At 60.1% G+C, this 15,556-nt stretch overlaps 1 protein-coding gene across 1 annotated transcript in view; it reads left to right on the forward strand.

Moving 5' to 3' along the window:
* ITPR3 (inositol 1,4,5-trisphosphate receptor type 3) overlaps window positions 1–14,922 on the forward strand; it is a 73,791-nt gene extending 58,869 nt beyond the window's left edge. Inside the window, exons 44-58 of the mRNA XM_029069808.2 lie at window positions 453–548; window positions 1,221–1,322; window positions 2,635–2,721; window positions 5,012–5,122; window positions 5,487–5,679; window positions 5,929–6,054; window positions 6,525–6,697; window positions 7,842–8,006; window positions 8,504–8,696; window positions 9,846–9,950; window positions 10,056–10,180; window positions 10,873–11,038; window positions 11,763–11,923; window positions 12,888–13,049; window positions 14,063–14,922. Coding sequence (XP_028925641.1) covers window positions 453–548; window positions 1,221–1,322; window positions 2,635–2,721; window positions 5,012–5,122; window positions 5,487–5,679; window positions 5,929–6,054; window positions 6,525–6,697; window positions 7,842–8,006; window positions 8,504–8,696; window positions 9,846–9,950; window positions 10,056–10,180; window positions 10,873–11,038; window positions 11,763–11,923; window positions 12,888–13,049; window positions 14,063–14,131 — 2,034 coding nt within the window. The 3' untranslated portion in view covers window positions 14,132–14,922. The remainder of the gene's footprint in view (window positions 1–452; window positions 549–1,220; window positions 1,323–2,634; window positions 2,722–5,011; window positions 5,123–5,486; window positions 5,680–5,928; window positions 6,055–6,524; window positions 6,698–7,841; window positions 8,007–8,503; window positions 8,697–9,845; window positions 9,951–10,055; window positions 10,181–10,872; window positions 11,039–11,762; window positions 11,924–12,887; window positions 13,050–14,062) is intronic.
* The last annotated feature ends 634 nt before the right edge of the window (window positions 14,923–15,556 follow it).

Consider the following 15,556-nt stretch of genomic DNA (forward strand, 5'->3'; position numbering starts at 1 on the left):
CTGTAGGACACACGTGTGCACGCATGCGTTGGGGGTAGTGAGCACGAGGAAATTTGAGTGAGTGTGTTTGCGTTGGACTTACGTGTGTGTTTGGGGTCAGGGAGGGGGAGGACGTGAGAGACTCTGAGCGAGCGGGTGACTGAGCTGGAGGTCATCGTTGGCTCTGAGGTAGTTGGGAACAGTCCCCACTTGGGGACAGGGTTGGTATGGGGTCCTGCTAGGGAAGGGAAAGGGGCAGTGGCATCTTCTGCCATGAGAGGGGTTGCTGGCCAAGCGTTCATCCGGCCACCTGGCCAGGAGGCTGTGCGGGCAGGACTGGGACGGGGCCGGCCAGGACTGCTGAGGGCTACTTGATGTCCGGGTGGGTGAGGGGCCCGCTGGCCGGTGGGGGGCTGGAGGAGGTGACATCCCCACTGCTCCCGAAGACGTTCTCAGCCGGCTTCCTCCTCCAGGACAACGCATCCAAGCTGCTGCTGGCCCTGATGGAGAGCCGGCACGACGGCGAGAACGCCGAGCGCATCCTCATCAGCCTGCGGCCTCAGGAACTGGTACTGGGGGACTCCCGGGGGGGAAGGGAGGGCTAGGAGTGCTCTACACCTGGGTTCTGGCCTCGGCCCCCGCCAGGGACCTGGTCTGGATTCCGGTGGATGCGCCTGGGCCCTGAGCCCAAATCGGGAAAGCTGGGAGGGAGTAAGGGGGAGGGGAGGTGCACTGTGATTCTCTCAGTTGAGCCACCCGGCCAAGGTGGCCACAGAGTGGTAGCCAGAAGCCAGGGGCTCTCTTAACTTGAGGTTTCTCGAGTTTGTGGGAACCGACTGACCTGGACCCCAGAATTGAGGAGGCCAGGACAGGGGAGTTGGAGGGAAGAGCCGGGAGAGACTGAGGAATCGGAGGGCGGGAGTGCTGAGAACAAGGGGGAAGCTGAGGGCTGGGAAGTCTGAGGGACAGGGAGGAAATCCACCCCAACTTTCCACCTGCAAGCTATCTCAGAATCCTCTGGGGCCCAGACAGTGCTGGGCCACGTGCCCAGGTCACAGACCGTTACTGAGAAGCCAGGAGGAAAAGGAGGGAGGGTCAGGGGTCAGGACTCTGGGCACTTTCCAAGCTCCAAGAATCTACTGGGCTCTCAATGAGAGCCGCCCTCGGCCTTGGCGCTGGACTCAGTGACGCCAGTGACCCTCCCGCTCTGGCCGTCCCGCTGACCTGCCGTGGCCCCACAGGTGGACGTGATCAAGAAGGCCTATCTGCAGGAGGAGGAGTGTGAGAACTCCGAGGTCTCTCCCCGTGAAGTGGGGCATAACATCTACATCCTGGCCCTGCAGGTACCCACTCCGGGCATCCTCCCGCTTTCCTCCGCGGGCATCCGTCAGGCCCCTCCATCCATCCCTCCATCCCCTCCACCTTTTTGCTCTCCATCTTCCCAACTTTTCTGCTCCCTCCCTCTCTCCTCCCCCCCGTCTTTTTTTTTTTAATGGTATTCATTAAGCACTTACTATGTGCCAGGAACTGTACTAAGCACTGGGGTAGATAAAAGTTAATTAGGTAGGACACGGTCCCTGTCTCACATAAGACTCCCAGCCTTAATCCCCATTTACAGATGAGGTAACTGAGGCCCAGAGAAGTGAAGTGACTTGCCCATGATCACACAGCAGATAAATGATGGAGTCAGGATTAGAACCCAGGAGGTCCTTCTGACTTCCAGGCCCATGTTATGTCCAGTAGACCATGCTGCTACACCAACAAATCGATGTCACCCCAGATGGGACTCGAACCCACTGTCCCCGGCTTAGGAGGCCAACGCCTTATCCATTAGGCCACCGGGATGCATCTCTTCCTCTTCCTCCCCCTGCCGCCTCTCTCCTCTCTCCCTCTCCTCCCTCCTCACACCGAGACCGAGCCTAAAGGCTGCAGCTCCAGGGACCCAGGGATCGAATCTTTGCTTCCAAAAGATGATAGCTGATCGTTTGCATAGGATGTTTTATCTGATTTGTATACTGTTCATTTCTTGTGAAACTGCATGGAAATGCCCTAGTCCCTGCCCTTTTCTCCCTGCAGGATCCTGCCCCTACCTCTCTTTCCCCTCCCCTCTGAGTCCAACTGGCCAGGCCTGGAAACTGCTCCTTGTGACCATCCCTGTCTGATGGCAGCAGCCCCTGATCTTTCATTCATTCACTCGATCGTATTTATTGAACGCTTACTGTGTGCAAAGCGCCGTACTAAGCATTTGGGAGAGTGCGATACAACAATAAACAGACATAGTCCATACCCACAGTGAGCATACAGTCTAGAGGGGGAGACAGGCATTAATATAAATAAATAAATTACAAGTGTGTACATGATTTCTCTTCCCTCCCCTCGACTCGCTCCTCGAGCCTCCTCTTCCCAGCTCTGGACCCTCTCTCAAGGACGTTTGAGTTACCCCCGGAGCCTTTTTCACCTCACCCATCACTCTTTCTAGTTCCCTGGGAAGAAGAGGTCGGTGGGAGGGGATGGAGGCAGACGATGACAAGTCTGTCCCGGGGGGCACCCATGGCAACCTGAGAGGGGTCTGTGTCCGCCCCCGGGGGCTTGAGCGCAGGGACCCTCTGGGGTTGGCGCGGAGACCTCCGTGACCCCAGCCGCCTCCGCCCCCAGCTCTCCCGCCACAACAAGACACTGCAGCACCTGCTGAAGCCCGTGAAGCGAATCCAGGAAGAGGAAGAGGAGGGCATCTCGTCCATGGTAGGGGTCAGAGACCGCGACCCGGGGCCTCACGTGCCCTTCCCAGAAGGCCTCAGGCCCCAGGCTCTGCTCCTTGCCGGGTGGCCTAGGTCCCGAGCCCATGGGCTGGGTGGGGGATCCCTGACAACCCAATTTGGAATGGGCTAAGGGCGGTCAACCCCCCTCTGTGGCCTTTTTCAGACTGGGGAATGAAGGGGTGGGCGTGGGTGGCCGGCTCACGCCGGCCGGGGCATTGCCAGCTTGATCCATGGGGTTCTCCTTTCCCCCACCCCTATCCGTAGGAGCCGGAGAGGTTGACTCTCTGGGCTCCTACTCTCTGCCCTGTGGCTATTTCTCCCCTTCAACCTCCATAACCCCCGCACAACACTTTCCCAGGGCTGACTGATTCACATTTCCCACCCTTTTCCCCAGAGAATTCCTGCCTTTTCCCCCCTGGATTTCCTGGTGTTTTCCCAGGCAGATTCTCTGCCCGGGGTTTTTCCCTGTACAATTTCCCAGTGTTTCACCATGCAGGTCCCTATGGATTTCTGCAGGTTTACATAGAGATTTTTCCAGGCTTTCCTGTCTGGATTTTCTGGGCTTTTTCAGGACCTCCCTAACTGAGTTTCCTGCCTTTTTTTCTTGGAGTGGATATCCTTGAAGAATCTCTTGGGGCTTTCCCTCAGGAGTTATTTCTTTTTTTTTTATGGTGTTGGCTAAGCAGCGTGGCTCAGTGGAAAGAGCACGGGCTTTGGAGTCAGAGGTCATGGGTTCGAATCCCAGCTCGGCCACTTGTCAGCTGTGTGACTGTGGGCAAGTCACTTAACTTCTCTGCGCCTCAGTTCCCTCATCTGTAAAATGGGGATGAAGACTGTGAGCCCCACGTGGGACAACCTGATTCCGCTGTGTCCCAGCACTTAGAAGAGTGCTCTGCACATAGTAAGCGCTTAACAAATACCAACATTATTATTACTATGTGCCAGACACTGTACATGCTAAGCACTGGGATAGATACAAGCTAATCAGGTTGGATACAATCCATGTCCCACGTGGGACTCACAGTCTTGATCCCCATTTACAGATGAGGCAACTTAGGCACAGAGAAGTTAAGTGATGTCCCCACTGTCACATGTACAGGCCAGCTGTACATGTACATGTACAGACACGTGGTGGAGGTGGGATTAGAACCCAGGTTCTTCTGACTCCAAGGCCCGGGCTCTATCCACTAAGCCATCTGATTTCTTGGCTTTTCCCATGGGGATTTCTTGTCATTTTCTGAGATTTTTTCTGTGTTCTCCTGGAGTATCCCTGAGGGCTGAAGCTTGTGTTCCCTCTTGGGTGCTGGAGGCCAGTGGTTGGGGCTAGACAGAAGGAGGACCAGGTTGGAGTCAGAGCCTGAGATGGCTGAGGGTGGGAGAGGAGGGAGGGGGCAAGGCCAGATTAATCAATCAATCACTGGTATTTACTGGGCGCTTAATAATAATGATGATATTTGTTAAGCGCTTACTATGTGCCGAGCACTGTTCTAAGCGCCGGGGTAGGGAAAGGGTAATCAGATCGTCCCACTTGGGGCTCGCATTTTTAAATCCCCATTTTTACGGATGAGGGAACTGAGGCACCGAGAAGTTAAGTGACTTGCCCAAGGTCACACGGCAGACAGGTAGCGGAGCCGGGATTAGAACCCACGACCTCTGACTGTGTACAGAGCACTGTACTAAACACTCTGGAGAGTACAATACAACAGAGTTGGTAGACCCCTTCCCGGCCTACCAGAGCTTACATTCTAGAGGGAAGACGGTCATACAGATAAATGAATCAATTACGGATATGCACATAAGCACTGTAGGGTGAATATTAAGTGCCTCTCTAGACTTTAAGCTAGTTACGTACAGGGAACCTGACCATCAGCCCCGTTATATTGTGCTCTTCCAAGCGCTTAGTACAGCAATCTGTGCTCAATAAACGCCACTGTTGATAAATTGATTAAAGGGTACAGACGTAAATATATAGATGATGCAGAATATAGAGGGAGTAGGGGAGACGAGGGGTTAGTTGGGCAAGGCGTCTTGGACGACATGTAATTTTAGGAAGGTTTTGAAGAAGGGGAATGTGATGGCCTGTCAGATATAAAAGGGGAGGGAGTTCCAGGCCAGAGAGAAGACGTGGATAAGGGGTTGGCGGGATAGAGGAGATTGAGGTACGGCGAGTAGGTTTGGCGCTGAAGGAGCCGAGCATGGGCAGGGAACCCCCCCAGAGGTCCTGGCAGGGGACTGAGGACACTGTGTGAGTGTCCGTGTCCCCGTCCCTGCAGCTCAGCCTCAACAACAAGCAGCTGTCGCAGATGCTCAAGTCCACGGCCCCAGCCCAGGAGGAGGAAGACGACCCACTGGCCTACTATGAGAACCACACGTCCCAGATCGAGGTGGGTCTTGGGCCGGGAAGAGGGACGGGTAAGACGGATGTGTGAGGATCCCCAGTTTTTCTCTGACGCGGGGGTCACGTTCTCACAGAACCCCTCAATGAGGAAAACTCACGTTCACCGCGACTGACATTTCTCCCGTCATGCTAGACCCTGGGAGACGGGCATTCCCAATCCTGTCGTCGAGTTCCAGCCGAAACATTTTGCAAACCTGACTTCTTGGCTGGAAGGGTGGGGAGAGGTGCGCGTGTGCGTGCTGGGATCCGAGTGTTTGTGTATGTCTGTGGGCAGGCGTGTGATGGGGTGTCTTGCCCCGGTCCCCTCCTCCTCCTCCTCCTTCACCGGGGCCCGGGGGGGTGTGCCCCAGATCGTGCGTCAGGACCGCAGCATGGAGCAGATCGTGTTCCCGGTGCCCGGCATCTGCGAGTTCCTGACGGAGGAGACCAAGCACCGACTGTTCACCACCACGGAGCAGGACGAGCAGGGCAGTAAAGTCAGCGACTTCTTCGACCAGTCGTCGTTCCTGCACAACGAGATGGAGTGGCAGAGGAAGCTGCGCAGTGAGGGCCGGCCGGGGGGGGGGATGCGTGTCTGGGGGGGCCGGGCTGGCGCAGAACGCCGCCTGGCAGGGAAGCCCAGTCTGAGTCCATCCCCGGGCTCGGTGGCCTCCGCCCCCCCAGCGGGAGAGGGCGTCGCCTCGGGGGAGGGGCCGGGTCGGAGCATGGGGTCGATGTGGGCGCCCCCATCCCACCGGTCCAGGCCGCTCCCTTGCCACCCCTCACCGCCACCCCCGCGGCCCCCTCCCACAGGCATGCCGCTGATCTACTGGTTCTCTCGCCGGATGACTCTGTGGGGCAGCATCTCCTTCAACCTGGCCGTCTTCATCAACATCATCATCGCCTTCTTCTACCCCTACGTGGAGGGGGCTTCCACTGGTGAGCTGGGGGGCCAGGGGAGCAGGGGCCTTTGGCCTCCCGGCACCTGGTCCCGGAGGGCTTTCTCCCCTTGATCTGGGGAGAGAGGATGTGGCTTCTGTCACTGGGCTAGGGTGGGGGAAAGTGGAGGCCCAGAGAGTTGAGATCTCTAGACTGTAAGCTTACTGTGGGCAGTGAACATGTCTACCGGTTCTGTATTGTACTCCCGCGTGCACTTACTAGTGTTGTGCACGCAGTAAGCGCTTAATAAATACCACTGATTGATCGATTGATTGACCTGGAGCCACGAAACAAGTGGGGGAAGAGAGCAGGGCCGGAGGACCGCTGGGCATCCCGTTCACCCAGCTCTGTGGCTTCTCCGGGCGAGGGGGACTTCAGGGCGGGTCGGGGGTCGGGGGGGAGGTTGACTCCCGGAAGGGCCGGGCCTCATCCCTCCTACCCCTCTCCCCCCACCGGCCCCGGGCCTCCAGGCGTGCTGGGCTCCCCACTCATCTCCCTGCTCTTCTGGATCCTCATCTGCTTCTCCGTCGCGGCCCTGTTCACCAAGCGCTACAGCATCCGGCCCCTGATCGTGGCCCTGATCCTGCGCTCCATCTACTACCTGGGCATCGGTCCCACCCTCAACATCCTGGGAGCTCTCAATGTGAGTCCGCGGCCGCGGCCGCTGTTCAGGGAGGGCCGGGGTCACCTGGGTTGGCTAGGGGGTGGTCGGCAAGTGGGTACCGGTCCTAGCGTCTCACCAAGGCTTGGTCTATCCGTGGACGGCCCTGGGCCCCATGTGTTGGAGCAAAGGCCAGCGGGAGGGAAGGGCTCGAACCCTGCCCTCGAAGGGCAGTCGGTCTAATGGGGGAGGGGGCAGGGTATAGCCCCCCATCTCCCCCCTGGGGGACCTCAGTGTTCCTTGGGACCCGGCAGGACGCGGTGACGCTTGCTCAGGGACTGCCTTTGTGGCAACCCACGTCCATCCCCATCCTCCAGCCCCGGGAATGAGGGGAGACCTTATCCTGGGAGCTCCCAGAAGCCTTCCAGAAGCCCAGTTCTGGCCCTGGAGGCAGGGAAAGCCATCTCCGTCCTCCCCATCCCCTACTCCCACTCTGGTGCCTCAGACAGAACAGACGGATTGATTTTCCCAAACTGGCATTTAAGGGTCCAGATATCCCGGTCCCCTGTCTTGAGGGGGACACTGGGCGTCACCCACCTGCTGTGGCCCTCCTCCTCCTCCTCTTTTTTCCTCCCTCATTCCCCTGCTCCCCAGTTGGCTCTATCATGAGCAACGGCACTGTGCCAGGTGCCTGCTGTGGACCGGCGGGCACTGTACCCGACTCTCGCTGTGAGCTGGGCGCCGTACCAGCCGCTTAGGGATTTGTAGAGAAGTATGAGGCAACCTTTGGGGACGAGGCGCCTGGCTGTAATGGACAACACCAGCCGACTTGAACGGGCGGTAGTCAGAAGCGTGAGAGCGGCCAACCAGGCTCAGTGGCTGAGGGACGGCCTTCTCGGGAAGGTGGGGGTCAGTCAGGGAAGACCTCCTGGAGGAAGTGACCTTTGGGAAGAGGAAAGGCACGGGAAGACTGTAAGCCTGTTATAGGCAGGGAATGAAGTAAGTAAGTGCTCAATAAATACAATCGAATGATTGAATACATACGATTGAATAAATGACTCGGGGGCTACGGGGCTGAGTGGAAGGAAGCCAGAGCCTCCCCCTCCCGCCCGCCCCCCAGCAACCCTGAGCCCGAACCTGAACCCAGACCCCCATTCTTCCCGTTCTCCGCGTTCTCCCTCCCCAGCTGACGAACAAGATCGTGTTTGTGGTGAGCTTCGTGGGCAACCGCGGCACCTTCATCCGGGGGTACAAGGCCATGGTCATGGACATGGAGTTTCTCTACCACGTCGGCTACATCCTTACCAGCGTCCTGGGCATCTTCGCCCATGAGCTTTTCTACAGCATTCTGGTACCTCCTCCCCCGGGGTTACTGTGGGGCTTTGGGGTGCGGGGAGGCGGGGATGTGAGGAAGAGGAGGGTTTGATTTAGGGGCCCGGAGTCCAGGGCGGGCACCGGGGCAGGGATGGGATGCGGTGGGGTGGGGAAAGTGGCTCTGGGGGCGGATTTGCCCTTCTGGTGGCACCGTACTATTCCTCTTCCTCGCTGGGACCTGCTGCCCCCCCTGCTGAAAGCCCAACCTGGGCCAAGGTACACCCACACCCGTCCTTCCCCCCCGTGCTGTTTCAGGCTGGGCTCTGCCACAGCTGGGAGTTCCCTCTCTCCCGGCATCCTCACCTCTGGCTCCCCAGGCCCTCCCGGACCCCTTGCTAGCTCTATGGGGTTCCCCCGGTTTGGGCTTCTCCCCCAGGGGAGGGGTCGCCCCTCTCTGGCAGGGGGAGGAGAGGCAAGAAAGCCCGCGTCCTGGACGCTGCCCTCCCCCGCCGCTGAGCCCGCCGCCCCTTTCAGCTCTTTGACCTGATCTACCGCGAGGAGACCCTGTTCAACGTGATCAAGAGCGTCACCCGCAACGGCCGGTCCATCCTGCTGACCGCCCTGCTGGCCCTCATCCTGGTCTACCTCTTCTCCATCGTCGGCTTCCTCTTCCTCAAGGACGACTTCATCCTGGAGGTGGATCGGCTCCCTGACAACAAGTCCAAAGGTCTCCATCCGCTCCTTTGGCCTTACCCCTCTCGCTTTCAATCAGTCATTGGTATTTACTGAGCGCTTACTGTGTGCGGAGCTCTTGACTAAGCATTTGGGAGAGTACGGTACAACAGAGTTGGTATTCGTTCATTTCATTCAATAGTATTTATTGAGCGCTTACTATGTGCAGAGCACTGTACTGAGCATTTGGAATGTACAAATCGGTAACAGATACAGTCCCTGCCCTTTGACGGGCTCACAGTCTAATCGGGGGAGATTATACCCGTTCCCTGCCCACAACGAGCTTACAGTCTAGAAAGGGGGATGGCAGCATGGTTTAGTGGATAGAGTATGTATGGGTCTGGGAGTCCGAAGGACCTTGGTTCTCATCCCAGTTCTGCCGCGTGTCTGCTGTGTGACCCTGGTCTAGTCACATAACTTCTCTGGGCCTCAGTTACCTCATGTGTAAAATGAGGATTAAGAGTGTGAGTCCCATGTGGGACAGGACCTGTTTCCAACTTGGCCGTCTTGTACTTACCCCGGTGCTTAGTGATCGGCACGTAGTGAGCGCTTAACAAATATCATAATGATATAGGGGAAAAGGCAGAGTGTAATAATAATAATAATGATAATAATGTTAGTATTTGTTAAGCGCTTACTATGTGCAGAGCACCGTTCTAAGCGCTGGGGTAGACACAGGGGAATCAGGTTGTCCCACGAGGGGCTCACAGTCTTCATCCCCATTTTCCAGATGAGGTAACTGAGGCACTGAGAGTAAAGATATGGTCTTAAGTGCTGGGGGACTGAGAGAGGATGAATATCAAGTACTCACCCCCATCTTCCCCCTCCTTCAGCCCTGAGACCTGGATGGGGTACAGTCCCTCAGATACTTCTCCCATCTCTGTTGCCCACCTCCTACCTGGGGAAAGCTCCCAGGGTGGGACCACCTTCCCCCTTCGGACTCGTGGCCATCTGGAGGGGGAGCGGAGTCATCCCCCACTGGCTTCCCTCTGTGCCCACTTCTGCCTGTCCCCACTGGGCCCTGGCACCCCTTCAGCACCTGCCCAAGCCCGCCAGCTTCCCGAGCCGGGACCGGAAGGTGGTTAGTCGCTATGGGGGCCTGAGACCGAGGGCCCGCCCGGGTCTGTCTTGCTCCTCTCTCCAGCCAGCCCCCTGGGAATGCCCCATGGCTCGGCGGCCTTCGGGGACACGTGCGGCGCGGACCGGGTCGGCTGTTCCAGTGGCATCTCTGTGCCCGAGGCTCAGGAAGGTAAAAACGGGTGAGGCGCTGGGTGACCCGGTGACCCGGTGGCTGGTGACGGGCGGAAACGGGAGCCACTGCGCTGGACCACCATGTGGTGTGCTGGGGTTGCAGAGGAGGATGAGGGCGGCACGGAGCGAGCCTGCGACACCCTGCTCATGTGCATCGTCACGGTGATGAACCACGGGCTGCGCAACGGCGGGGGCGTCGGGGACATCCTCCGCAAGCCGTCCAAAGACGTGAGTCCATCCCCCCCTCCGCCCCGCAGTCTCCCACCGGCACCCCGATCTTCCCACCGGGCCGGGCGGCGGCTAGCCGGGGCAGGGGTGGGCTCGAAGCTGCTGCCTGTGGGGAGATGAGCAGTGTTGGGGTTTCTGGACCGGGCTCGGGGCAGGCTCCCAACACGGGCTCCCCCATCGGGCACCGTTCCCCTCTGCCTGGCACTTGGAATCCTCACCCAGCACTGGCACTCCGCCTGGCATTGGCACCCCGCCCAGCACAGGCCCCGAGTGCCAAGGAGGGTCTGAGAAGGCCCGAGCCCCCTCTAGGGGATTCTCCTTCGACAACGCCGGTCTGGGAAACCTTGCCTCTCTTTGGTCTGTCCCCCTCCTGCCTCCCCATCCGTGTGGTCCTGTCATCCCGCCTGGGGAGGCGGGAACAGCGGGCTCCAGGAAGACAAGGCTTGCCCGCGGTCTGAATTCTGACAAGCCTCCCGGCCTGTGGGCCGGTCCTAGGCGGCCTCCTGCGTGTAGGGGCGGGGCAGGGATCATCCCCCCCCCGCCCCACTCTGTACGTGGGGGGACGCCGAGGATCAGAGAGGGTAAACGTCTGGTCCGGGGCCACACAGCCAGACAGCCAGGAGGGAGACCCGGGAGTCCTGGCTCCCAGCCCCGCACTCTGTCTCAGGCGTCTCTCTTCCCTGGCCCTACAGGAGTCCCTGTTCCCCGCCCGGGTCATCTACGACCTCTTGTTCTTCTTCATCGTCATCATCATCGTTCTGAACCTCATCTTCGGGGTCATCATTGACACCTTTGCCGACTTGAGGAGCGAGAAGCAGAAGAAGGAGGAGATCCTCAAAACCACGTGCTTCATCTGTGGTGAGAGGTCTCCTCTCCCTCCCTTCCCTCCCTCCGCTTCACCCCTCCTCCAACCTGAGCCCTCCTGAGTCTGCGTAGCAGCCCCTCTCCCTCCTCTTTCTCTCTCGGTCGATACGTGGTCATTCTGTCCTCCTCGGGCTGAATACAAAGCCCTGTGCGAAGCACTTGGGAGAGTATAACAGAAGCAAGAGTCACGCTTCCTGCTCTCAAGAAGTTTTCAATTTCGTTGGCCAAAGCTAAACCCTCCCCACTGAGGCCTTACTCAAAATCTACCTCTCCCGTGAAGCCCTCCCGAATTAAGGCTCACATTTGCTCCAGACCCCCGGGCTCTCCACCTTCCCAGCCGCCTCCCCGAGTGTCGACTGATTCTCTGCCACCTGTGCCCCAAGGCCGGCCCCCTTGGGTCTGCCCCTCCTCTGCCCGTGGCCCTCAGGGGCCCTTTGAGGGCAACGAGGCCTTGAACCTCTCCCCAGAGTCCCTCCGTCCCCTCCGAGTCCAGTCGCCGGCCACTGGGAGCCCCAGATCCCCTCACCCCGGGGCTGAGAATCAGCCCTCGGGGCCGACGCCTGGACTCTGCCAGCATTCGCTCAGGCGGGGCAGACCCAAGGGGGCGGGACCAGCACCGGCTCCTGGGGCGAGCCCCAACTGACCCCCTGGCCGGGTGGGCGGGGAGCACGGGTGCGAGCGGAGAGACGACTGGGCCCAACTCCAAGCCCTCCCGCAGGTCTGGAGAGGGACAAGTTTGACAACAAAACAGTGTCCTTCGAGGAGCACATCAAATTCGAGCACAACATGTGGAACTACCTGTATTTCATCGTGCTCGTGCGTGTGAAGAATAAGACCGACTACACAGGCCCCGAGAGCTACGTGGCCCAGATGATCAAGGTGCGAGGGTCTGGAGAGGGAGGGTCTGGAGAGGGTCTCGCTATCGGGGTGTGATCATGGCGATGGTCTCTCCCAATTCCTGGACCTTCTCTTTCTGTCGCCTCCTGGCAGAATTCAGGGGCCTCGAGATGCTTCTCCTTCCGTCTTGGTAGGAGCTCCTGGTGTTGGCCTTAGCGATCTGGGGTCCCGGGTACCTGGGGCCAGGACCGCAGGCGGGGTTCTGCCGGGTCAGGACCCTGTCCCTGGCGGCAGAGGATGCCAGCGGCTGGAGTGTCCATGCCACTGGGGCAGAGTTACCCTGGGCCGGCTGGAGTCGGAGGCCCCGGCTCTTGACTGGTCTACATAGATTGCCCGGCCTCAAGGAGCCCCGGTGGAAGGTGGGCTGTTGGCTGAGCCACTGGTCCAGCTGGATCTTCTCGCCCAGAGCCTGAGGGGTCCAAGAGCCCTGGCATCATGGCTGAACCATGGGCGACGTCGGGGAAAGGGGGCCCGGAGGGAGCTCCGGCCTCTAGGCTGCTCTTCTCTTGGGGTTCTTGTGCTCTGTGTCCGGGCTGCTCTTTTCTCAGTGCTCTCTTGTTCTGTGTCAGACCCGCTCCCCCAGGGCTCGCCTGCTCCACGTCCAGGCTGCTCTTCTCTTGAGCCTCTCCTGCTCCGCTGTGTCCGGGCTACTCTTCTTTTGGGGCTCTCCTGCTCTGTCTCTGGGCTGCTCTTTTCTCAGGGCTCTCCTGCTTCGCCTTGAGGTCCCTCCAGCCTCAGAAGCTGAAAGGAAAGACTTATATGTCAGCCAACTGGACAGATGGTGCAGAAGTCACTTCCCACCCAGGCTAGTCCACCATCTCTGCCACGGGCCCAGTCGGCCCGGGCTGTTTTCATGCCGGTCCTCGGACGGACCCGAGGGGCCCCTCGGGGCGCACGCTGACCCCTGAGCTCCTGTGACCCTGTGAGCCGTGGCCTCCTTCCCCAGAACAAGAACCTGGACTGGTTCCCGCGCATGCGAGCCATGTCGCTGGTCAGCAACGAGGGCGAAGGCGAGCAGAATGAAATCCGCAGCCTGCAGGACAAGCTCAACTCCACCATGAAGCTGGTGTCTCACCTCACCTCGCAGCTCAATGAGCTCAAGGAGCAGGTCAGGAGCCCCTCACGCGGGTCCCGGCCGCGGTCACCTTGTCCCCGGCCCCACAGTCCCGGCCCCGCGCCCCACCCACGGCCCCAAGGCTCCGGACCTCTGGATTGGAGGCGTTCACAAGACTACAAAATAGAACCACCGTGGTACTTGTTAAACGCTTACTATAGGCCGAACACCGTTCTAAACGCCGGGTGCCTGGCTCCTCTCCTCCCTTCCCACCAGGCCACCCCTCCCTGTTGAGCTCCGCCTGGGCCCACATCCCATTTTGGGTCTTTTCAGCCCACCCCTGCTGAAGGAACTGGGGAGATGGTGCATAGGCTTAGAAGTTCCTGAGTACCTACTTAAACTCAAGACCCAGCAATCCCCAGGGACGACCACCCACCCACTCCGCCCCACCCTTCCCCTTCTCTTGCCCCTGGGATATTCGGCCAGGCTGCCTGACGCCGGTTCCAGGCCGAGGCAGGGCCAGACCCGGGAATCAGTCCACGAGGGGCTCTGAGCATCCCAGCGTCCCTCAGGAGCTAGCATCTTGCTTCCGTCGCCCCTGCTGCGGCCCATTTCCCTTCGGGACGAGATCTTCTGCCACGGTGTCCTTTCAGGCCTGGGGCCCGGGCCCCCGCCGGGTGCCCGTGGGCCTGGCTCTGCTAGGGCGGCAGGGGTCACTTTTGCCGACTTCCAACCGGTCCGTCTCCCTCAAGAGCTCACCCTCCCCCTGCCCTCCTCGGCGCCGGCCCCGTCTCCCAGCTGAACGCGGCCCCTCCTGGGTAGAGGGCAGCTCCCCTCCGCTTAGGATGGGTTTGGTGTTGCCCTGCCCAGACGCGGGGGGACGACTGAGCAGATCGCCAGCTCCCGGCTTCTACGTTCCTTGGGCGGGGAACCTCTCCCACGCTTGCTGGGCCCCCAGGCTCAGCCCTGCTCGTCCCATAGAGAAGAGATGGCGGGCGGTCCCTTGGTGGGGAGCCGGGGGATGGATCAGGCCCCGCCGGGCCATCTGACTGTGGTTTGAACTCCAGATGACGGAGCAAAGGAAGCGCAGGCAGAGGATGGGCTTCGTGGACGTCCAGAACTGCATGAGCCGCTGAGACCCAACTGTCCTCCCCTCAGCGGGGAGACCTGCCGCGCCCCCAACCCCCGAGGGCTCCTGGACACCCACGCCCGGCTTGGAAGCCACTGCTCTGCGGCCCCGCCGAGGATCGGCCGCCTCCGGCGGGGTCAGGCTCCGCGCCACTCTCCCCCGACGTGGGGCCGGGCCTCCGGGGGTGGAAGGGGGCCGGGACCGGGTTCCCCTTCCTGGACCGTTCACTCCGTCCCTGCCTTGGAGCAAGAGGAACGTGGCACTCGTTTCCCTGTGGCCCTAACATTGGTTCGAAGGGCTTTTTACTCCTTTACGTGGGGGAGCTCACCCCGGCCTTCACGCACTACATCCCGGGAGCCTAGCTAGCCCCGGTACCGTTACCGGCCACCTTCGGGCTTCGTCCCGTAATTTATTCCACGGATGCCGCCTGACGCCCGCCCGGGCTCTTGGGGCCCCAGACCCGCGGCCGAGGCGTCAGGCCCCCGGCCTACCACCGCCCGCCCCCGGCCGCCGGGAGCCGCCGGGCCGGAAGCCGTCAGGTGCGGATTCGTCGCCGCCCCGCAGCGGGGTGCGTCGGAGATGACGGGGACGACCGAGGCTGTGGTTCACGGGGCCGTCTCTGGTCAGGAAGACGCTTCCTCTGAGTCGAGGCGGGGCCTGCAGGTGCCGGGCCGGCTTGCTGTGAAGGGTGGTTTGGGGTTTTTTTTTTCCTTCCCTTCTCTGGGGTGACGTTTTACAAATTTCTATGGCTGAGAACTAATACGTTAATCGCCTTAAATAAATTTAAATTCGAATCCTCTTGACTGAGCAATCTGGGCCGGACTCCAGCGTGCTGAAGGGGAACGGGCCAGTGGGGGGGGGGGGTCATGCTCTCTCCTGGCAGATGCCGCTGCTTCAAGCTTTCCCGACCCACCCTCCGGCAGGCCTTCCACGGAGCTGTGAGCGGGGCGGAATCCTCTACGATGGAGCCACCGCCCTCTTTCCCTCTGTGACTCAGAACGGTTCGGAACCGTGGCCGCCAGGCTGAAGGCTAGTGAGTGGAAGGAGTCAGGGGCTGAGTCTTTCTTTGGCCCGTGGAGGTCGGGGGTCGAGGCAGGGCCCAGACCTGTAGCAGGCCCGCCTCGCGCTGCCTGCTGTTAGGCTGGGCACCGGGGAGGCCCGATCCGGTGCTGACCTACTGTCAGCTTCCTGTTCCAGCTGCCTCCCCACTCAATAATGTGAGGAAATGGAGTCGGGGAGAGCCCAGGAGCCCTTAAGGCTCAGGGCCAAGCAGGATGTCTACCTTCCCGGGGCCGCTCTCCCTCCCTCCCCTATCTTTATGTGAGCCGTGATGGTCCTGTCATGCAAGGGTAGGGACCGCGGCTTCCAGATTATTTCAGAACCCACCCTCTCCACTGCAAACTGAGCGTTGCCAACAGACATACCCCCTGCC

This window comes from Ornithorhynchus anatinus, chromosome 7 (assembly GCF_004115215.2).
Source record: "Ornithorhynchus anatinus isolate Pmale09 chromosome 7, mOrnAna1.pri.v4, whole genome shotgun sequence".
Taxonomy (NCBI): Eukaryota; Metazoa; Chordata; class Mammalia; order Monotremata; family Ornithorhynchidae; genus Ornithorhynchus; species Ornithorhynchus anatinus.